Here is a 23,055-nt window from a genome sequence, read left to right as displayed (position 1 = left end):
ATAGAGTCACAGAGTCATAGAGGTTTACAGCATGGGAACAGGCCCTTTGGCCCAACTCATCCATGCTGCCCCTTTTTTAACCACTAAGTTAGTTCCAATTGCCCGTGTTTGGCCCATATCCTTCATCTTACCCATATAACTGTCTAAATGCTTCTTAAAAGACAAAATTGTACCCGCCTATACTACTGCCTCTGGCAGCTTGTTCCAGACTCTCACCACCCTCTGCCTCTCTGGACCCTGTTGTCTCTCCCCCCTCTCACCTTAAACCCATGCCCTCTAGTTTTCATTCAATGTTCTGGCCAATGAAACCAACCATGCTGAATGCCTCATTCCCCACCCTGTCCACCTGTGACTCCACTTTCAAGGAGCTCTGAACCTGTACCCTGAGATCTCTTTGTTCTATAATTTTCCCCAGCACCTTACAATGTCAGCCCCTCACTTCCTGTGGTTCGGCTACTTTGTTAGGCAAGACAGAGAGTGAGAGGGAAATGCATCAGTGAGTAATTATTCTGGGGGATTCCCACTGCATTGGCAATAGCTGATAATACATGACAACTATGAGCAGTTGTATTTTGGTAAAATAAACCAGGGTAGGACACAGTTAATGGTGGGACCCTGGGGAGTGTTGTTGAATAGAGGGATCTAGGGGTGCAGGTACATCGTTCCTTGAAAGTTACGTCACACATAGACAGGGTGGTGAAGAAGGCATTTGGCCCACTTACCTTCATGCGTCAGAGCATTGGGTACAGGAGTTGGGTCATTACGTTACAACAAGATTTACTCGGGTGTGAATGGGATTTGATGGTTTGAGTTATAAGGAGAGGCTGGATAGACTGGGACTTTTTTCTCTGGAGTGTAGGAGGCTGAGGGATGATCTTATAGAGGTCTATAAAATAATCAGGGGCACAGATCAGCTAGATAGTCAATATCTTCTCCCAAAGATAAGGGAGTCTAAAACTAGAGGGCATAGGTTTAAGGTGAGAGGGGAGAGATACAGAAGTGTCCAGAGGGGCAATTTTTTCACAGAGAGTAGTGAGTGCTTAGAATGAGCTGCCAGAGGTTATAGTAGAGGTGGGTATAATTTTGTCTTTTAAAAAGCATTTAGACAGTTACGTGGGTAGGATGGATACAGAGGGATATGGGCCAAATGCAGGCAACTGGGACCAGCTTAGTGGTAAAAACTGAGCAGCATGGGCAAGTTGGGTTGAATGGCCTGTTTCCATGCTGTAAACCTTTATGACTCTATAACTCTACAAGACATTGGTCAGGCCACATTTGGAGAACTATGTACAATTCTGGTCGCCCTACTATAGGAAGGATGTTATTAAACTGGAAAGGGCGCAAAAAAGATTTTCAAGGATGGTACTGGTGTCGGAATCTTTGAATTGTAGGGAGAGGCTGGATAGTGTAGGATTTTTTTTGTCCCTGGAGCGTAGGAGGATGAGGGATGACTTTACAGAGGTAACACGAGGCTTGAATCGAACCCGGACACTGGTGCTGTGAGGCAGCAGTACTAACCACCGTGCCGTTTAACAAAAATGTAACCGCTGCCACTCAGAATCATTGTGCAAGTGGAGAGCGAAAGGGTTAATTGGCTCAATCCTAATCCTGTTACAGATTAGCACTGCTGTCTCACGGTGCCAGGGACCCGGGTTCGATTCCCGGCTTGGCTCACTGTCTGTGTGGAGTTTGCACATTCTCCACATGTCTGCATGGATTTCCTCTAGGTGCTCCTGTTTCATCCCACAGTCCAAAAGACATGCCGGTTAGATCCTAAAGTCTCCCTCAGTGTACCTGAACAGGTGCCGGAGTGTGGCAACTAGGGAATTTTCTCAGTAACTTCATTGCAGCGTTAATGTAAGCCGACTTTGATGCAAATAAACAAACTAAAATAAACCTTCCTCTCACCCAAAAGCTATCATTTGACCGTTCCTCTCTGGGCCCTGTAATTCAGGCAATATTGTATCCACATCGCGAGTGTCCCTTTTGTGTGAAAAAAATCAAGTTGGAACCAACGTGTTTGACAAAGAACTTAATTTAATGAAAAAAAGATTGATTGTATCCCCCAATACAGCAATAAATTAATGAGGGTGATAAATAATAAATACTTAAAATACTAAATAATCACTTCTCAAAACATAACAGTTACATTCAAATAAAATAACAAGATATAATTAAAATATTAAATAATCACATCTCAAAACATAACAGTTACATTCAAATGAAATAATAATAAATACTTAAAATATTAAATAATCACTTCTCAAAAGACACGTTATACTCAAAACAAAATAACGTCAAAATAAAACAGTTGCAAATATTGCCACTGAATTTGTTTTGTTCCATAAATTATTTTCAGTTGATCTGTGATCACATAACAATTTGATTTGCCCCCATTTGACTCAAATGGGTTTGGAATACTGTACTTAGTACATACACACACTCTCTCTAAACCAACTCTTTGTGATTTGGGTTGTGAATGGCTCTGGGACTGAGAGGCTCTCAGTCGGAGGTAAAGATGGTGATCCTTTGGTGGTTCTCCTTCACATCCAGTTCGACAGGCTGTCTGTTCTTCCTGGAGGTACTGAGGTACCAGCCCGGGTACATGGCCGATTCCAGCTCAAAATGGCCCCCAGCGCCGGAGACTTTCTTAAAGAACACAAAACGCAGCAAATCGGTGGTGCTGCTGATGTTCTGCAACTTCCTGTCCCACTTCTGTGAACGAGAGAAAAGAACGTGTTTTTAGTTTTGAGTTCATTGATTCGCGTGGCAAGTAAGGCTGCCATTAACGCCGCAATCACTAGGCTGATGCCGGGGTTGAGCTATGAGGAGAGGCTGAATAAACTAGGCTTGTACTCGTTAGAGTTTAGAAGAATGAGGGGAGATCTCATTGAGACGTACAAGATGATGAATGGGATGGATAGGATAGAGGTGGAGAGACTCTTCCCGCTCAGAAAGGACAGTAGGACTAGGGGGCACAGCCTCAAGATAAGGGGGGTGTAGTTTAGAACGGAGTTGAGGAGGAACTTCTTCACTCAAAGGGTGGTGAATCTCTGGAATTCTCTGCCCGTTGAAGTGGTGGAGGCTGCCTCGCTAAATATATTTAAGACGCGGGTTGATAGGTTTTTGGTAGGCCAGGGGATTAAGGGTTATGGGGAGAGGGCAGGAAAGTGGAACTGAGCCACGACAGATCAGCCATGATCTTATTGAATGGCGGGGCAGGTTCGAAGGGCTAGATGGCCTACTCCTGCTCCTATTTCTTATGTTCTTATGCAATGAAGTTACTGTGAAAAATCCCCTAGTCGCCACACTCCTGTTGTGGTTACACTGAGGGAGAAGTTAGCACCGAACCAGCACGTCTTTCGGACTGTGGGAGGAAACCGGAGCACCCGGAGGAAACCCACGCAGACACGGGGAGAATGTGCAGACCCCACACAGAGTGACCCAGGATGGGAATCAAACTCGGGTTCCTGGCACTGTGAGGTGGCAGTGCTAACCACTGTGCCGCGAGCCATCAACCCCGAAGTTAACCGAGTGAACCCTCACCTCCAATTGCACCGTGGGTCTGTCTTCTGGCCCCGCGCAAGACAGGAAGAGATTCTGGCTGCTGATTGAGAACACGACGGGCAGATTGTCCTCATTGCTTGGAGTTGTCTTGTAGTACTTCACCTCCAACTGGACTGTAAATCAAAGCAGCATCATGTTAGAACAGCAGGCAACGCCCATAGGCATCAAGGTGAAGAGACACAATGTGGCTACCAGGATTTCAACTGGGCCAGTGCTTTCCAGCTATCAGATCGTAGAATCCCTGCCGAAAGAGGCCATTTGGCCCATCGAACCTGCACCGACAACAAAACCTGCCCAATCCCCCATGACCCCTTGACACTAAGGGGCAATTTAGCATGGCCAATCCACCTAATTTCACATCTTTGGACACTAAGGGGCAATTTAGCATGGCCAATCCACCTAATTTCACATCTTTGGACACTAAGGGGCAATTTAGCATGGCCAATTCACCAACCCTGCACACGCTTGGAGTGTGGGAGGAAACCGGAGCACCCGGAGGAAACCCATGCAGATATGGGGAGAACGTGCAGGCTCCACACAGACAGTGGTCCGAGTCTGGAATTGAACCCGGGTTGCTAGCGCTGTGAGGCAGCAGTGCTGACCACTGTGCCATCGCGCCCGCTCCGTGCAGACCAGATGGTTCAAGGTAACTGAACCAGTGGCAGGGACAGTAGAATTAGCCTCAGCTGTGCCAAGGACACCAGTCGTGCTCTATATCCTGACACCCACCCATTAGGCTTGGCGTACCCACCTGCATCCTTCGGTTGTTGCAAAGACATGGCCAGGAGTTGGAGATTCTCCGAGAGGATCAGGGATCGGTCGCGATCGTCTTTCATCTGTTGGCGTTCGCTGGCCATGAGGCGGTAAGTACAGGCAACTCTTTTCACATCATCGTAGCTGATGCAGGTGACAGATTCTGTGGGCAAAAAAGCCAGACTGTTTACTCACTGTCCCCGAGGAAGAGGGTTAATAATCTGGACAAATGTGAGGTAATGCATTTTGGAAGGTGTTGCACAAATGGGAAATATACAGTAAATGGCAGAACCCTTAAGAGTATTGATAGGCAGAGGGATCTGGGCGTACAGGTACACAGGTCACTGAAAGTGGCAACGCAGGTGGAGAAGGTAGTCAAGAAAGCGTACGGCAATGCTTGCCTTCATCGACCGGGGCACTGAGTTTAAAAATTGGCAAGTCACGTTGCAGCTTTATAGAACCTTAGTGAGGCTGCACTTGGAATATAGTGTTCAATTCTGGTCGTCACACTACCAGAAGGATGTGGAGAGGGTACAGAAAAGATTTACCAGGATGTTGCCTGGTATGGAGGGGATTAGCCACAAGGAGAGGTTGGAGAAACTTGGTTTGTTCTCACTGGAGTGACGGAGGTTGAGGGGGAGACCTGATAGAAGTCTAGAAGATTATGAGGGGCATGGAGAGAGTGGATAGTCAGAAGCTTTTTCCCACGTAGAAGAGTCAGTTACTAGGGGGCACAGGTTTAAGGTGCGAGGGGCAAGGTTTAAAGGAGATGTCCGAGGCAGATTTTTTACACAGAGGGTGGTGGGTGCCTGGAATTAGCTGTCGGGGGAGGTAGTGGAAGAGGATACGATAGTGACTTTTAAGGGGCACCCAGACGAATACATGAATAGGATGGGAATAGAGGGATATGGTCCCCGGAAGGGTAGGGAGATTTAGTGGGACAGCATGGTCAGGGTAGGCTTGGAGGGCTGAAGGACCTGTTCCTGTGCTGTAATTTTCTTTGTTCGAACAGAAAATTAGATCTCGGAGCGTCGCTTTCCCTTTAAGATCTGCCGCTGGGATGGGTTGGGTTCGGTGCCCAGTCTGCAGGTTACTTCCCCCCGGAGCTCAGGGACACCGCCGGCAAGGAGCAGTGGTGCTGCCACATTGGTCAACAGGAGTTATACCCACCACCCACCCCACCCTCCTGCGCAACTCCCCCCTCATCCCCAAACCTAGTGATTTGCCCGTCGGTGCGAAGGAAGAGAGAAAAGGGTGATACTTCTTACCTTCCAGGACGGCGTCAAAGTTCCCCAGCAAGTCAGTGTCGGCGAAAGGGGCGCCATCGTACTCCCAGCCCTCGCTGGAGGGGTGCCTCAGTTTGCCCCTGAACTTCTCCACTGCCAAGACCAGCATGATGGCGCGCTCCAGCGAGAGGCTGGCGCTGCCCACCGCGCTGATGGCCGAGGAGGTGCCGGAGATTTTGAGCTGGTAGCTCCCTCGCTCGGCCTGGCACCAGCCGCCGTCCACCTGCGTTGGGTCGGGGTTGAAGATCTGGGAGCTCTGTGGAAAGGAGAGAACAGAGTCAGATTACAGCCGGGCTGCGGAAGGACAAAGCTCCCCAATCCCTTTTTGCCTCATTGTTAAATATTCATGAGTGGAACGTTGTGGGGGGCGTCTGGGCCAGCGTTCATTACCCATCCCTAATTGGACCTGAACTGAGTGTCTCACTCGGCCATTTCCAGAGGGGCCATTTAAGAGTCAACCACATTGCTGTGGCTCTGGAGTCACGTGTAGGCCAGACCGGGGTAAGGACGGCAGATTTCCTTCCCTAAAGGACATATGGGCTACACGGTAGCACAGTGGTTAGCACTGCTGCCTCACAGCACCAGGGACCCGGGTTCGATTCCCAGCTTGGGTTACTGTCTGTGCGAAGTTTGCACGTTCTCCCCGTCTCTGCGTGGGTTTCCTCCGGGTGCTCTGGTTTCCTCCCACACTCCAAAGATGTGTGCGTTAGGGGGATTGGCCATGGTAAATTGCCTCTTAGTGTGCCAGGTTGTGTGGGTTGGGGGGATTAGCGGGGTAATTACATGCAGGATATGGGGATAGGATGTGGATAAGATGTTCTATCGGAGTGAGCTAGTACGGACTCGATGGGCTGAATGGGCTGCTTCTGCACTTTTGGGTTCTGTGATCAGACGTTGACTAGCCCCAAAACCACATCGCTCCCTCTTCTCAATCTCAGCCCGAGGTGTATCCAGGGAGGAGAAATGCTTACCTTACTGTGGGGGCTGGCAGTCGGGGAGGTGAGACCAGAATCCTTTTTATGTTTGACACTGAAGGTTCTGCGGAGAGAGCAATGATCACAGTCAGTTTGTAGGAAAGAACTGAAGTGGTGTTGAGAGAGAGAGAGAGAGACTGAGCGGGGGAGAGAGATTGAGAGACTGATGGAGAGAAAGAGAGACTGAGAGAGAAAGACTGAGAGAAAGAGAGAGAGAGAGATATGGAGACGCAAAGGGAGAGGAAGAGATATATCGGTGCAGAGAGGGAGTGAGAGAGTTATAGAGAGAGCGAGAGAGACATGGGGTGAGAGAGTGATATAGGGACAGAGAGACAGGGGGAGAGAAAGTGTGAGAGAGCGAGAGATCGAGAGACACAGAGAGAGAGTGAGGGAGATAGAGAGATATAATGAGAGAGGAAGAGATAGAGAGACAGAGACAGAGAGATCACTGAGTTCAGGGTTTAAGGTTAAATGAGATGATGATATTACCTGCGAGGTTCATTCTCAACCATTGGAATGGTCACAACTCCACCCTCAGTCCTCATATCTGGTGTGTGTACAGTGATTAGGAAGTTCTCAGTAGTTTGCTGTTGTATCGCTGTGTCGCTCTGTACAACCAGTCCTCAAACCCTCTTTTTATGTCTTTCCACAAGCTCCTCCTCCGCCCCACTGGACTGGCTGCTTCCTTTGTGTTTGGAAATTTTATGATTGCGTGATGTGTAATGAGAAGTTCCACTTCGTGGAGCGCCCCAAAATTAACCCTCTGTCTGCTGGGCACGATAGCACAGGTGTCAGCACTGCTGCCTGACAGAGCCAGGGACCCAGGTTCGATTCCCGGCCTCGGGTCACTGTCTGTGCGGAGTCTGCACATTCTCCCCGTGTCTGCGTGGGTTTCCTCCGGGTGCTCCGGTTTCCTCCCACAGTCCAAAAGAAGTGCTGGTTCGGTGCCAAATTCTCCCTCGGTGTAACCGGAACAGGAGTGTGGCGACTAGGGGAATTTCACAGTCACTTCATTGCGATGTTAATGTCAGCCTAGTTGTGACACTAATAAATAAATAAAAGTTTAAAAAAGCACTGAAACGATTTTAAAAAATAAAGCATTCTTGTCATTGCTGATCTTTGGCTGCCGTTTTAACATCTTAATGTAATGTTTTGAGGATCACAAGACAATCCTGTGAACCTAACTAATCCAACACCTACACTCCCTGTCCCTCTCGCTCGCCTGCTGAAATCTGCACAGCTTGTCTTCCGACAAATCAGTTCACACATTTCCATTTGTAATATGTCGCTTTCCGAGTGTTAAGAATCACTGAATCCCTACAGTGCAGAAGGAGGCCATTTGGTCCATCTGCATCACCTATTCCCCAGGCTTACTCGACAATCCTGTTAACCTAAGGGGCAATTTAGCATGGCCAATCCACTTAACCTGCACATCTTTGGATACTAAGGGGCAATTTAGCACAGCCAATCCATCTGACCTGCACATTTTCAGAGCGTGGGAGGAAACCGGAGCACCCAGAGGAAACCCACGCAGACACGGGGAGAACCTGCAGACTACACACATTGACCCAAGCCGGGAATCGAACCCGGATCTTTGGCGCTGTGAGGCAGCAATGCTAACCACTGTGCCACCGTGCTGACCCAATTTAGATAGTCTCAGGGACTGTGCCTTGGTAGGAGTGAGGGAAGGCAGAGATGTCAGGTAATCAGTAACACAACCTGAGGCAGGGTCAGGAGATTTGCTATATATACACAGCGAGTTATTGTCTGACAATTTTTGCCTGTTAGATTTATGGCAGCTGATCCAATAATATCTTTCAAAAGGCAATTGGATCAGGATTTAAAAAGGCAAAGTGATTGCGGTTAGAGGGAAGGAGTGGGGTGAATTTAATCACTTTTGCAATGACACACAGGCCTCCAACGATGTTGTGTGCATTTCTGCTTTTCTTTTAGTTAATAAACTAAACCTAAAGCCAAAAAGTGGGAGACACAAAGAGGAACAGTTGTACAGACTGACAAGTGGGCAGCATGGTGGCACAGTGGTTAGCACTGCTGCTTCACTGGAGTTGGGTTCAACTCCAGCCTTGGGTCACTGTCTGTGTGGAGACAGCACATTCCCCCCGTGTCTGCGTGGGTTTCCTCCGGGTGCCCCGGTTCCACGACAGATGTGCAAGTTAGGTGAATTGGCCATGTTAGATTGCCCCTTAGTGTCCAAAGATGTGCAGGTTAGGAGGATTGGCTGTGCTAAATTGCCCCTTAGTGGCAGGGAGTCTAGCTATGGTGAATACAGGGGCTTATGGGGATAGGATCTGGGTGATTTGTGGTAGGTGTAGACTTGTTGGGTGAATGGCCTCCTTTTGCACTGTAGGGATTCTATTCTGTGAGAGGAGGGGCTTATTTAAGACAACATTCCCTGAAGCCTCAATTTGGGATGACACAGGCCTGGAAAAGTGTTTCTCGCACACACAGTGATGTTCTTTTGAAACATGCGAACAATTCAGCCATCTAACCCAGAACTATGTAGCCCAGTATCGCTGAACGAGCTCTGGTTTCAACTGTGCACAAAGCATTCGGCGTCTCAACTTCCTTTCACTGAGATGACGCAGCCAAGGATACAGACAGACCTCACTCGGCCCGGGGGTGGGGGAATCTGTGGGCACGCTACTTCCCTATGAACTCAGCAATCTCACACAAAACTAATGTTCTCAGCTAGCACTGTGGAACTTTGCACCACACTTTTCCGGGGTAGTTGGGGTTTTAATGAACATTACAGAGGCCCACGTTGGGATCCGTTTGCTAAAAGAGGTTCTTTGAATGGAAAACTGGGCCCAGCGTGTAAGAGGAGACTGATGTGACATTAAATCACAGAATCCCTACAGCATAGAGGGAGGCCATTCAGCCCATCAAATCTGTACCGACCTCCCGACACAGCGTCCCACCCATGCCCTATCCTGTAGCCCCACGAATTTGCCACTAATGCCCCCAGACTCGCACATCTTTGGACACTAAGGTGCAATTTCACATGGCCAATCCACCTAACCTGCACATCTTTGGACACTGAGGGACAATTTAGCATGGCCAATCCACCTAACCTGCACATCTTTGGACACTAAGGGACAATTTAGCATGGCCAATCCACCTAACTGACAGATCTTTGGACACTAAGGGGCAATTTAGCATGGCTAATGCACCTAACTTGCACATCCTTGGGCACTAAGAGCCAATATAGCATGGCCAATCCACCTAACCTACGCATCTTTGGGCACTAAGAGCCAGTTTAGCATAGCCAATCCACCTAACCTACACATCTTTGGACACTAAGGGGCAATTTAGCATGGCCAATCCACCTAACCTACGCATGTTTGGGCACTAAGAGCCAGTTTAGCATGGCCAATCCACCTAACCTACACATCTTTGGACACTAAGGGTCAATTTAGCATGGCCAATCCACCTAACCTACACATCTTTGGACACTAAGGGGCAATTTAGCATGGCCAATCCACCTAACCTACACATCTTTGGATACTAAAGGGCAATTTAGCATGGCCAATCCACCTAACCTACGCATCTTTGGGCACTAAGAGCCAGTTTAGCATGGCCAATCCACCTAACCTACACATCTTTGGACACTAAGGGGCAATTTAGCATGGCCAATCCACCTAACCTGCACATCTTTGGGCACTAAGAGCCAATTTAGCATGGCCAATCCACCTAACCTACACATCTTTGGACAAGGGCAATCAAGATGTGCAGGTTAGGTGGATTGGCCATGCTTAATTGCCCCTTAGTGTCCAAAGATATGTAGGTTAGGTGGATTGGCCTTGTTAAATTGCCCTTGAGTGTCCCAGGATGTGTGAGTTCTGGGTAGTAGCGGGTGAAATACCTGGGTAACAGGGAGAGGGCCTGGGTGGGAAGCTTGCTGGAAAGTTGATGCAGACCCGATGGGCTGAACGGCCTCCTTGTGCACTGTAGGGATTCTGCGATGGTGTGGTAATTGTGATAGTGCGGCAGTGTATTAGTGCTGCATGTCTGACTGTGCCCTGGGTCCGGGAGTGGAACTTGAACCTCTGTGATTGGCCCAACTCATTCGTTACTAGTTCAAATGTGGGTCAGCAGTGTGAAAGAGTTAATGACCGTCCTGCTTCACTCTGTGTTGATGTGGAGATGCCGGTGTTGGACTGGGGTAAACACAGTAAAAGTCTCACAACACCAGGTTAAAGTCCAACCGGTTTATTTGGTAGTACGAGCCATTTACGTTTGGTGTTTACTACTAGATAAACCTGTTGGATTTTAACGTGCCGTTGAAACTTCTCACTCTGTTCACAGACCTCGTTCTGCATCCCAATGTGATGATCACACTGCTCCGAAACCTGCTCCTCTCTCGGTTGAGAGTTTCAACTGGAGTCTTTCCAGCCCTTGTGTTCCACCCTCTGGAGGAATCACATTCTCCTTTGATTTGGTTTTGATTTGATTTATTATTGTCACGTATATTGGGATACAGTGAAAAGTATTGTTTGATTTATTATTGTCACGTATATTGGGATACAGTGAAAAGTATTGTTTGATTTATTATTGTCACGTATATTGGGATACAGTGAAAAGTATTGTTTGATTTATTATTGTCACGTGTACCGGGATAGAGTGAAAAGTATTGTTTGATTTATTATTGTCACATGTACTGGGATACAGTGAAAAGTATTGTTTGGTTTATTATTGTCACGTGTACTGGGATACTGTGAAAAGTATTGTTTGATTTATTATTGTCACGTGTATTGGGATACAGTGAAAAGTATTGTTTGATTTATTATTGTCACGTGTACCGGGATACAGTGAAAAGTATTGTTTGGTTTATTATTGTTACGTGTACCGGGATACTGTGAAAAGTATTGTTTGATTTATTATTGTCACGTGTACCGGGATACAGTGAAAAGTATTGTTTGATTTATTATTGTCACGTGTACCGGGATACTGTGAAAAGTATTGTTTGATTTATTATTGTCACGTGTACTGCGATACATTGAAAAGTATTGATTCTTGCACACTATACAATCAAAGCATATTGCTCATCGAGTATATAGGGGAGAAGAAAGGAGAGAATATAGAATGTAATGTTACAGTCATAGCTAGGGTGTAGAGAAAGATCAGCTTAATATAAGGTATGTCCATTCAAAAGTCTGACAACAGCAGGGAAGAAGCTGTTCTTGGTATGTGACTTCAAACTTTTGTATCTTTTTCCTGATGGAAGAAGGTGGAAGAGAGAATTTCCGGAGTGTGTGGGGTCTTTAATTATACTGGCTGCTTTTCCTGAGGCAGCGGGAAATATAGACAGAGCCAATGGATGGGAGGCTGGTTTGTGTGATGGATTGGGCTACGTTCACGACCTTTTGTAGTTTCTTGCTATCTTGGGCAGAGCAGGAGCCCATACCAAGCTGTGATACAACCAGAAAGAATGCTTTCTATGGTGCATCTGTAAAAATTGCTGCGAGTTGTAGCTGACATGCCAAATTTCCTTAGTCTTCTGAGAAAGTACAGGCGTTGGTGGGCTTTCTTCACTATAGTGTCAACATGGAGGGACCAGGACAGGTTGGTGATGTGGACACCTAAAAACCTGACGCTTTTGACCATTTGTACTTTGTTCTCATTGATGTAGACAGGGGCACGTTCTCCTTTACGCTTCCTGAAGTCGATAACAATCTCCTTTGTTTTACTGATATTGAAGGGGAGATTATTGTTGTGAGGCCATTCATACCTTCTGGCTGTTAGCCGCAGCGATTATTTTAGATTCCCCTTATTTTGGACAGAATACAGACACTGACAGAGCTAACAGCCAGAAGAGGAATGATAACTCACCCAGATGAATCATAAAATCATAGAATCTGTACCGTGCAGAAGGAGGCCATTTGGACCATCGAGCCTGTGCCAACACTATCGCACCCAGCCCCTATCCCTGTAACCCCGCATATTTACTCTACTAATCCCCATTCCCCCATGAAACGAGGGTCAATTTAGCACAGGCAATCAATCCAACCTGCTCATCTTTTGGACTGTGGGAGAAAAGCAGAGGAAGCCCACGCAAACATGGGGAGAATGCGCAGACTCCACACAGACAATGACCCAAAGCCAGGAATTGAACCCGGGTCCCTGGCGCTGAGAGGTAGCAGTGCTAACCACTGTGCCACCTCAATTCATAGAGATTTGTTACCCATCTCTAACTGAGTGACTTGCAAGGCCACATCAAAGGACAGTTGAGAGTCAACCACATTGCTCTGGAGTCACACGTAGACCAGACCAGGTGAGGATGGCAGATTTCCTTCCCTGAAGGACATTAGTGAACGAGATGGGTTTTTCCGACAATCGACAGTGGTTTCATGGTCATCAGTAGATTCTTAACTCCAGGCTTTTTTTTATTGAATTCAAGTTCCACCATCTGCTGTGGTGTGAATCGAACCCAGGTCCTCAGAACATTAGCCGTGTTTAATTAATAGTCTAGCGATAATAACATGAGGCCATTGCCTCTCCTAAATCAGAGGCCATGGATGAATGCTTTGGGGATATGAGTTCAAAATAGGTGGGGAATTTAAATTGAAGTAAGTGATAAATCCGGAATAAGATATTGGTCTCAATGATAGTGAAGGACTAATGGATCATCATAAAACCCATCTGGTTCACTAATGTCCTTTAGGGAAGGAAATTTGTCCTTCTTACCCTGGTCTGGCCTACATAAGAATCCAGAGCCACAACAATGTGGTTTTATTGTGAACTACCCTCTGAAATGGCCAAGCAAGCCATGGTGAGATAATTTTCATTGTTGCAACTCAGCCAAGCATTCATAATAACATCATAGCAACCCCTGGGGAAATTACAGCAAAGTCTTGAACCCATCTTCCCCCCTATATCCTTCGATTCCTTTGGCCCCAAGAGCTACATATAATTCCTTTTTGAAATCACACAAAGTGGGGAAGAAAGTTTAAAGTTTATTTATTTGTCAGAAGTAGGCTTATATTAACATTGCGATGAAGTTACTGTCAAAATCACCCTAGTTGCCACACTCCTGTTCGAGGGTGAATTTAGCATTTAACCAGCACCTTTCTCGCACTGAGAGGGGAAACCGGAACGCTTGGAGGAGACCCATAGAGACATGGGGAGAATGTGCTGACTCCGCACAGACAGTGACCCGAGGCTGGAATTAAACCCAGGTCCCTGGTGCTGTGAGGCAGGAGTGCTAACCGCCGTGCCGTTTAACAAAAATGTAACCGCTGCCACTCAGAATCATTGTGCAAGTGGAGAGTGAAAGGGTTAATTGGCTCAATCCTAATCCTGTTACAGATTAGCACTGCTGCCTCACAGTGCCAGGGACCCGGGTTCGATTCCCGGCTTGGCTCCCTGTCTGTGTGGAGTTTGCACATTCTCCACATGTCTGCATGGATTTCCTCTAGGTGCTCCTGTTTCATCCCACAGCCCAAAAGACATGCCGGTTAGATCCTAAAGTCTCCCTCAGTGTACCTGAACAGGTGCCGGAGTGTGGCAACTAGGGAATTTTCTCAGTAACTTCATTGCAACGTTAATGTAAGCCGTCTTTGATGCAAATAAACAAACTAAAATAAACCTTCCTCTCACCCAAAAGCTATCATTTGACCGTTCCTCTCTGGGCCCTGTAATTCAGGCAATATTGTATCCACATCGCGAGTGTCCCTTTTGTGTGAAAAAAATCAAGTTGGAACCAACGTGTTTGACAAAGAACTTAATTTAATGAAAAAAAAGATTGATTGTATCCCCCAATACAGCAATAAATTAATGAGGGAGATAAATAATAAATACTTAAAATACTAAATAATCACTTCTCAAAACATAACAGTTACATTCAAATAAAATAACAAGATATACTTAAAATATTAAATAATCACTTCTCAAAACATAACAGTTACATTCAAATGAAATAATAATAAATGCTTAAAATATTAAATAATCACTTCTCAAAACATAACAGTTACATTCAAATAAAATAACAAGATATACTTAAAATATTAAATAATCACTTCTCAAAACATAACAGTTACATTCAAATGAAATAATAATAAATACTTAAAATATTAAATAATCACTTCTCAAAACATAACAGTTACATTCAAATAGAATAATAATAAATACTTAAAATACTAAATAATCACTTCTCAAAACATAACAGTTACATTCAAATAAAATAACAATAAATACTTAAAATATTAAATAATCACTTCTCAAAAGACACGTTATACTCAAAACAAAATAACGTCAAAATAAAACAGTTGCAAATATTGCCACTGAAGTTGTTTTGTTCCATAAATTATTTTCAGTTGATCTGTGATCACATAACAATTTGATTTGCCCCCATTTGACTCAAATGGGTTTGGAATACTGTACTTAGTACATACACACACTCTCTCTAAACCAACTCTTTGTGATTTGGGTTGTGAATGGCTCTGGGACTGAGAGGCTCTCAGTCGGAGGTAAAGATGGTGATCCTTTGGTGGTTCTTCACATCCAGTTCGACAGGCTGTCTGTTCTTCCTGGAGGTACTGAGGTACCAGCCCGGGTACATGGCCGATTCCAGCTCAAAATGGCCCCCAGCGCCGGAGACTTTCTTAAAGAACACAAAACGCAGCAAATCGGTGGTGCTGCTGATGTTCTGCAACTTCCTGTCCCACTTCTGTGAACGAGAGCAAAGAACGTGTTTTTAGTTTTGAGTTCATTGATTCGCGTGGCAAGTAAGGCTGCCATTAACGCCGCAATCACTAGGCTGATGCCGGAGTTGAGGGGGTTGAGCTGTGAGGAGAGGCTGAATAAACTAGGCTTGTACTCGTTAGAGTTTAGAAGAATGAGGGGAGATCTCATTGAGACGTACAAGATGTTGAACGGGATGGATAGGATAGAGGTGGAGAGGCTCTTCCCGCTCAGAAAGGACAGTAGGACTAGGGGGCACAGCCTCAAGATAAGGGGGGTGTAGTTTAGAACGGAGTTGAGGAGGAACTTCTTCACTCAAAGGGTGGTGAATCTCTGGAATTCTCTGCCCGTTGAAGTGGTGGAGGCTGCCTCGCTAAATATATTTAAGACGCGGGTTGATAGGTTTTTGGTAGGCAAGTGGATTAAGGGTTATGGGGAGAGGGCAGGAAAGTGGAACTGAGCCACGACAGATCAGCCATGATCTTATTGAATGGCGGGGCAGGTTCGAAGGGCTAGATGGCCTACTCCTGCTCCTATTTCTTATGTTCTTATGCAATGAAGTTACTGTGAAAAATCCCCTAGTCGCCACACTCCTGTTGTGGTTACACTGAGGGAGAAGTTAGCACCGAACCAGCACGTCTTTCGGACTGTGGGAGGAAACCGGAGCACCTGGAGGAAACCCACGCAGACACGGGGAGAATGTGCAGACCCCTCACAGAGTGACCCAGGATGGGAATCAAACCCGGGTTCCTGGCACTGTGAGGTGGCAGTGCTAACCACTGCGCCGCGAGCCATCAACCCCGAAGTTAACCGAGTGAACCCTCACCTCCAAATGCACCGTGGGTCTGTCTTCTGGCCCCGCGCAAGACAGGAAGAGATTCTGGCTGCTGATTGAGAACACGACGGGCAGATTGTCCTCATTGCTTGGAGTTGTCTTGTAGTACTTCACCTCCAACTGGACTGTAAATCAAAGCAGCATCATGTTAGAACAGCAGGCAACACCCATAGGCAGCAAGGTGAAGAGACACAATGTGGCTACCTGGATTTCAACTGGGCCAGTGCTTTCCCGCTATCAGATCATAGAATCCCTGCCGAAAGAGGCCATTTGGCCCATCGAACCTGCACCGACAACAAAACCTGCCCAATCCCCCATGACCCCCTGACACTAAAGGGCAATTTAGCATGGCCAATCCACCTAATTTCACATCTTTGGACACTAAAGGGCAATTTAGCATGGCCAATCCACCTAATTTCACATCTTTGGACACTAAGGGGCAATTTAGCATGGCCAATCCACCTAATTTCACATCTTTGGACACTAAGGGGCAATTTAGCATGGCCAATCCACCTAATTTCACATCTTTGGACACTAAGGGGCAATTTAGCATGGCCAATCCACCTAATATCTCATCTTTGGACACTAAAGGGCAATTTAGCATGGCCAATCCACCTAATATCTCATCTTTGGACACTAAGGGGCAATTTAGCATGGCCAATCCACCTAATTTCACATCTTTGGACACTAAAGGGCAATTTAGCATGGCCAATCCACCTAATATCTCATCTTTGGATACTAAGGGGCAATTTAGCATGGCCAATCCACCTAATTTCACATCTTTGGACACTAAAGGGCAATTTAGCATGGCCAATTCACCAACCCTGCACACGCTTGGGGTGTGGGAGGAAACCGGAGCACCCGGAGGAAACCCATGCAGATATGGGGAGAACGTGCAGGCTCCACACAGACAGTGGTCCGAGTCTGGAATTGAACCCGGGTTGCTAGCGCTGTGAGGCAGCAGTGCTGACCACTGTGCCATCGCGCCCGCTCCGTGCAGACCAGATGGTTCAAGGTAACTGAACCAGTGGCAGGGACAGTAGAATTAGCCTCAGCTGTGCCAAGGACACCAGTCGTGCTCTATATCCTGACACCCACCCATTAGGCTTGGCGTACCAACCTGCATCCTTCGGTTGTTGCAAAGACATGGCCAGGAGTTGGAGATTCTCCGAGAGGATCAGGGATCGGTCGCGATCGTCTTTCATCTGTTGGCGTTCGCTGGCCATGAGGCGGTAAGTACAGGCAACTCTTTTCACATCATCGTAGCTGATGCAGGTGACAGATTCTGTGGGCAAAAAAGCCAGACTGTTTACTCACTGTCCCCGAGGAAGAGGGTTAATAATCTGGACAAATGTGAGGTAATGCATTTTGGAAGGTGTTGAACAAATGGGAAATATACAGTAAATGGCAGAACCCTTAAGAGTATTGATAGGCAGAGGGATCTGGGCGTACAGGTACACAGGTCACTGAAAGTGGCAACGCAGGTGGAGAAGGTAGTCAAGAAGGCGTATGGCAATGCTTGCCTTCATCGACCGGGGCACTGAGTTTAAAAATTGGCAAGTCATGTTGCAGCTTTATAGAACCTTAGTGAGGCTGCACTTGGAATATAGTGTTCAATTCTGGTCGTCACACTACCAGAAGGATGTGGAGAGGGTACAGAAAAGATTTACCAGGATGTTGCCTGGTATGGAGGGGATTAGCCACAAGGAGAGGTTGGAGAAACTTGGTTTGTTCTCACTGGAGTGACGGAGGTTGAGGGGGAGACCTGATAGAAGTCTAGAAGATTATGAGGGGCATGGAGAGAGTGGATAGTCAGAAGCTTTTTCCCAGGTGGAAGAGTCAGTTACTCGGGGGGCACAGGTTTAAGGTGCGAGGGGCAAGGTTTAAAGGAGATGTCCGAGGCAGATTTTTTACACAGAGGGTGCTGGGTGCCTGGAATTAGCTGTCGGGGGAGGTAGTGGAAGAGGATACGATAGTGACTTTTAAGGGGCACCCAGACGAATACATGAATAGGATGGGAATAGAGGGATATGGTCCCCGGAAGGGTAGGGAGATTTAGTGGGACAGCATGGTCAGGGTAGGCTTGGAGGGCTGAAGGACCTGTTCCTGTGCTGTAATTTTCTTTGTTCGAACAGAAAATTAGATCTCGGAGCGTCGCTTTCCCTTTAAGATCTGCCGCTGGGATGGGTTGGGTTCGGTGCCCAGTCTGCAGGTTACTTCCCCCCGGAGCTCAGGGACACCGCCGGCAAGGAGCAGTGGTGCTGCCACATTGGTCAACAGGAGTTATACCCACCACCCACCCCACCCTCCTGCGCAACTCCCCCCTCATCCCCAAACCTAGTGATTTGCCCGTCGGTGCGAAGGAAGAGAGAAAAGGGTGATACTTCTTACTTTCCAGGACGGCGTCAAAGTTCCCCAGCAAGTCAGTGTCGGCGAAAGGGGCGCCATCGTACTCCCAGCCCTCGCTGGAGGGGTGCCTCAGTTTGCCCCTGAACTTCTCCACTGCCAAGACCAGCATGATGGCGCGCTCCAGCGAGAGGCTGGCGCTGCCCACCGCACTGATGGCCGAGGAGGTGCCGGAGATTTTGAGCTGGTAGCTCCCTCGCTCGGCCTGGCACCAGCCGCCGTCCACCTGCGTTGGGTCGGGGTTGAAGATCTGGGAGCTCTGTGGAAAGGAGAGAACAGAGTCAGATTACAGCCGGGCTGCGGAAGGACAAAGCTCCCCAATCCCTTTTTGCCTCATTGTTAAATATTCATGAGTGGAACGTTGTGGGGGGCGTCTGGGCCAGCGTTCATTACCCATCCCTAATTGGACCTGAACTGAGTGTCTCACTCGGCCATTTCCAGAGGGGCCATTTAAGAGTCAACCACATTGCTGTGGCTCTGGAGTCACGTGTAGGCCAGACCGGGGTAAGGACGGCAGATTTCCTTCCCTAAAGGACATATGGGCTACACGGTAGCACAGTGGTTAGCACTGCTGCCTCACAGCACCAGGGACCCGGGTTCGATTCCCAGCTTGGGTTACTGTCTGTGCGAAGTTTGCACGTTCTCCCCGTCTCTGCGTGGGTTTCCTCCGGGTGCTCCGGTTTCCTCCCACACTCCAAAGATGTGCGCGTTAGGGGGATTGGCCATGGTAAATTGCCTCTTAGTGTGCCAGGTTGTGTGGGTTGGGGGGATTAGCGGGGTAATTACATGCAGGATATGGGGATAGTATGTGGATAAGATGTTCTATCGGAGTGAGCTAGTACGGACTCGATGGGCTGAATGGGCTGCTTCTGCACTTTTGGGTTCTGTGCTCAGAAGTTGACTAGCCCCAAAACCACATTGCTCCCTCTTCTCAATCTCAGCCCGAGGTGTATCCAGGGAGGAGAAATGCTTACCTTACTGTGGGGGCTGGCAGTCGGGGAGGTGAGACCAGAATCCTTTTTATGTTTGACACTGAAGGTTCTGCGGAGAGAGCAATGATCACAGTCAGTTTGTAGGAAAGAACTGAAGTGGTCTTGAGAGAGAGAGAGAGAGAGAGACTGAGGGGGGGAGAGAGATTGAGAGACTGATGGAGAGAAAGAGAGACTGAGAAGGAAAGACTGAGAAAGAGAGAGAGAGAGACATATGGAGACACAAAGGGAGAGGAAGAGATATATCGGCGCAGAGAGGGAGTGAGAGAGTTTTAGAGAGAGCGAGAGAGACATGGGGTGAGAGAGTGATATAGGGACAGAGAGACAGGGGGAGAGAAAGTGAGAGAGAGCGAGAGATCGAGAGACACAGAGATAGAGTGAGGGAGATAGAGAGATATAATGAGAGAGGAAGAGATAGAGAGACAGAGACAGAGAGATCACTGAGTTCAGGGTTTAAGGTTAAATGAGATGATGATATTACCTGCGAGGTTCATTCTCAACCATTGGAATGGTCACAACTCCACCCTCAGTCCTCATATCTGGTATGTGTACAGTGATTAGGAAGTTCTCAGTAGTTTGCTGTTGTATCGCTGTGTCGCTCTGTACAACCAGTCCTCAAACCCTCTTTTTATGTCTTTCCACAAGCTCCTCCTCCGCCCCACTGGACTGGCTGCTTCCTTTGTGTTTGGAAATTTTATGATTGCGTGATGTGTAATGAGAAGTTCCACTTCGTGGAGCGCCCCAAAATTAACCCTCTGTCTGCTGGGCACGATAGCACAGGTGTCAGCACTGCTGCCTGACAGAGCCAGGGACCCAGGTTCGATTCCCGGCCTCGGGTCACTGTCTGTGCGGAGTCTGCACATTCTCCCCGTGTCTGCGTGGGTTTCCTCCGGGTGCTCCGGTTTCCTCCCACAGTCCAAAAGAAGTGCTGGTTCGGTGCCAAATTCTCCCTCGGTGTAACCGGAACAGGAGTGTGGCGACTAGGGGAATTTCACAGTCACTTCATTGCGATGTTAATGTCAGCCTAGTTGTGACACTAATAAATAAATAAAAGTTTAAAAAAGCACTGAAACAATTTTAAAAAATAAAGCATTCTTGTCATTGCTGATCTCTGGCTGCCGTTTTAACATCTTAATGTAATGTTTTGAGGATCACAAGACAATCCTGTGAACCTAACTAATCCAACACCTACACTCCCTGTCCCTCTCGCTCGCCTGCTGAAATCTGCACAGCTTGTCTTCCGACAAATCAGTTCACACATTTCCATTTGTAATATGTCGCTTTCCGAGTGTTAAGAATCACTGAATCCCTACAGTGCAGAAGGAGGCCATTTGGTCCATCTGCATCACCTATTCCCCAGGCTTACTCGACAATCCTGTTAACCTAAGGGGCAATTTAGCATGGCCAATCCACTTAACCTGCACATCTTTGGATACTAAGGGGCAATTTAGCACAGCCAATCCATCTGACCTGCACATTTTCAGAGCGTGGGAGGAAACCGGAGCACCCAGAGGAAACCCACGCAGACACGGGGAGAACCTGCAGACTACACACATTGACCCAAGCCGGGAATCGAACCCGGATCTTTGGCGCTGTGAGGCAGCAATGCCAACCACTGTGCCACCGTGCTGACCCAATTTAGATAGTCTCAGGGACTGTGCCTTGGTAGGAGTGAGGGAAGGCAGAGATGTCAGGTAATCAGTAACACAACCTGAGGCAGGGTCAGGAGATTTGCTATATATACACAGCGAGTTATTGTCTGACAATTTTTGCCTGTTAGATTTATGGCAGCTGATCCAATAATATCTTTCAAAAGGCAATTGGATCAGGATTTAAAAAGGCAAAGTGATTGCGGTTAGAGGGAAGGAGTGGGGTGAATTTAATCACTTTTGCAATGACACACAGGCCTCCAACGATGTTGTGTGCATTTCTGCTTTTCTTTTAGTTAATAAACTAAACCTAAAGCCAAAAAGTGGGAGACACAAAGAGGAACAGTTGTACAGACTGACAAGTGGGCAGCATGGTGGCACAGTGGTTAGCACTGCTGCTTCACTGGAGTTGGGTTCAACTCCAGCCTTGGGTCACTGTCTGTGTGGAGACAGCACATTCCCCCCGTGTCTGCGTGGGTTTCCTCCGGGTGCCCCGGTTCCACGACAGATGTGCAAGTTAGGTGAATTGGCCATGTTAGATTGCCCCTTAGTGTCCAAAGATGTGCAGGTTAGGAGGATTGGCTGTGCTAAATTGCCCCTTAGTGGCAGGGAGTCTAGCTATGGTGAATACAGGGGCTTATGGGGATAGGATCTGGGTGATTTGTGGTAGGTGTAGACTTGTTGGGTGAATGGCCTCCTTTTGCACTGTAGGGATTCTATTCTGTGAGAGGAGGGGCTTATTTAAGACAACATTCCCTGAAGCCTCAATTTGGGATGACACAGGCCTGGAAAAGTGTTTCTCGCACACACAGTGATGTTCTTTTGAAACATGCGAACAATTCAGCCATCTAACCCAGAACTATGTAGCCCAGTATCGCTGAACGAGCTCTGGTTTGAACTGTGCACAAAGCATTCGGCGTCTCAACTTCCTTTCACTGAGATGACGCAGCCAAGGATACAGACAGACCTCACTCGGCCCGGGGGTGGGGGAATCTGTGGGCACGCTACTTCCCTATGAACTCAGCAATCTCACACAAAACTAATGTTCTCAGCTAGCACTGTGGAACTTTGCACCACACTTTTCCGGGGGAGTTGGGGTTTTAATGAACATTACAGAGGCCCACGTTGGGATCCGTTTGCTAAAAGAGGTTCTTTGAATGGAAAACTGGGCCCAGCGTGTAAGAGGAGACTGATGTGACATTAAATCACAGAATCCCTACAGCATAGAGGGAGGCCATTCAGCCCATCAAATCTGTACCGACCTCCCGACACAGCGTCCCACCCATGCCCTATCCTGTAGCCCCACGAATTTGCCACTAATGCCCCCAGACTCGCACATCTTTGGACACTAAGGTGCAATTTAGCACGGCCAATCCACCTAACCTGCACATCTTTGGACACTAAGGGACAATTTAGCATGGCCAATCCACCTAACTGACAGATCTTTGGACACTAAGGGGCAATTAATCTTCCCGCTCAAAAAAGACAGTAGGACTAGGGGGCACAGCCTCAAGATAAAGGGGAGGCGGTTTAGAACGGAGTTGAGGAGGAACTTCTTCACTCAAAGGGTGGTGAATCTCTGGAATTCTCTGCCCGTTGAAGTGGTGGAGGCTGCCTCGCTAAATATTTTTAAGAAGCGGGTTGATGGGTTCTTGATAAGAGAGGGGATTAAGGGTTATGGGGAGAGAGCGGGAAAGTGGAACTGAGCCACAACAGATCAGCCATGATCTTATTGAATGGCAGGGCAGGCTCGAAGGGCTAGATGGCCTACTCCTGCTCCTATTTCTTATGTTCTTATGTTCTAATGCACCTAACCTGCACATCTTTGGGCACTAAGAGCCAATTTAGCATGGCCAATCCACCTAACCTACACATCTTTGGACACTAAGGGGCAAT

At 47.5% G+C, this 23,055-nt stretch overlaps 2 protein-coding genes across 2 annotated transcripts; both read right to left on the bottom strand.

The window, feature by feature from the left end:
• Positions 1-2,262: 2,262 nt before the first annotated feature.
• On the bottom strand, positions 2,263-7,164 carry LOC145361398 (interleukin-1 beta-like). The gene is made up of 6 exons (XM_080217115.1): positions 7,070-7,164; positions 6,578-6,644; positions 5,589-5,862; positions 4,319-4,483; positions 3,547-3,680; positions 2,263-2,715 (listed from the first exon to the last, which is right to left on the bottom strand). Exons 1-6 carry the CDS (start codon positions 7,123-7,125, stop codon positions 2,503-2,505), a joined length of 909 nt encoding a protein of 302 aa, XP_080073241.1. The 5' UTR covers positions 7,126-7,164; the 3' UTR covers positions 2,263-2,502.
• A 7,892-nt stretch (positions 7,165-15,056) lies between these two features.
• Positions 15,057-20,169, bottom strand: LOC145361244 (interleukin-1 beta-like). Its single transcript, XM_080216877.1, has 6 exons — positions 19,992-20,169; positions 19,496-19,562; positions 18,507-18,780; positions 17,236-17,400; positions 16,107-16,240; positions 15,057-15,266 (listed from the first exon to the last, which is right to left on the bottom strand). The coding sequence occupies exons 1-6, from the start codon at positions 20,045-20,047 to the stop codon at positions 15,057-15,059; spliced, it is 906 nt and encodes a 301-aa protein (XP_080073003.1). The 5' UTR covers positions 20,048-20,169.
• Between the last annotated feature and the right edge of the window lie 2,886 nt (positions 20,170-23,055).

The sequence above is a fragment of the Carcharhinus amblyrhynchos genome, chromosome 34 (assembly GCF_965287045.1).
Source record: "Carcharhinus amblyrhynchos chromosome 34, sCarAmb.v2.hapA, whole genome shotgun sequence".
NCBI lineage: Eukaryota > Metazoa > Chordata > Chondrichthyes > Carcharhiniformes > Carcharhinidae > Carcharhinus > Carcharhinus amblyrhynchos.
This window is presented reverse-complemented; position numbering and strand designations above follow the sequence as displayed.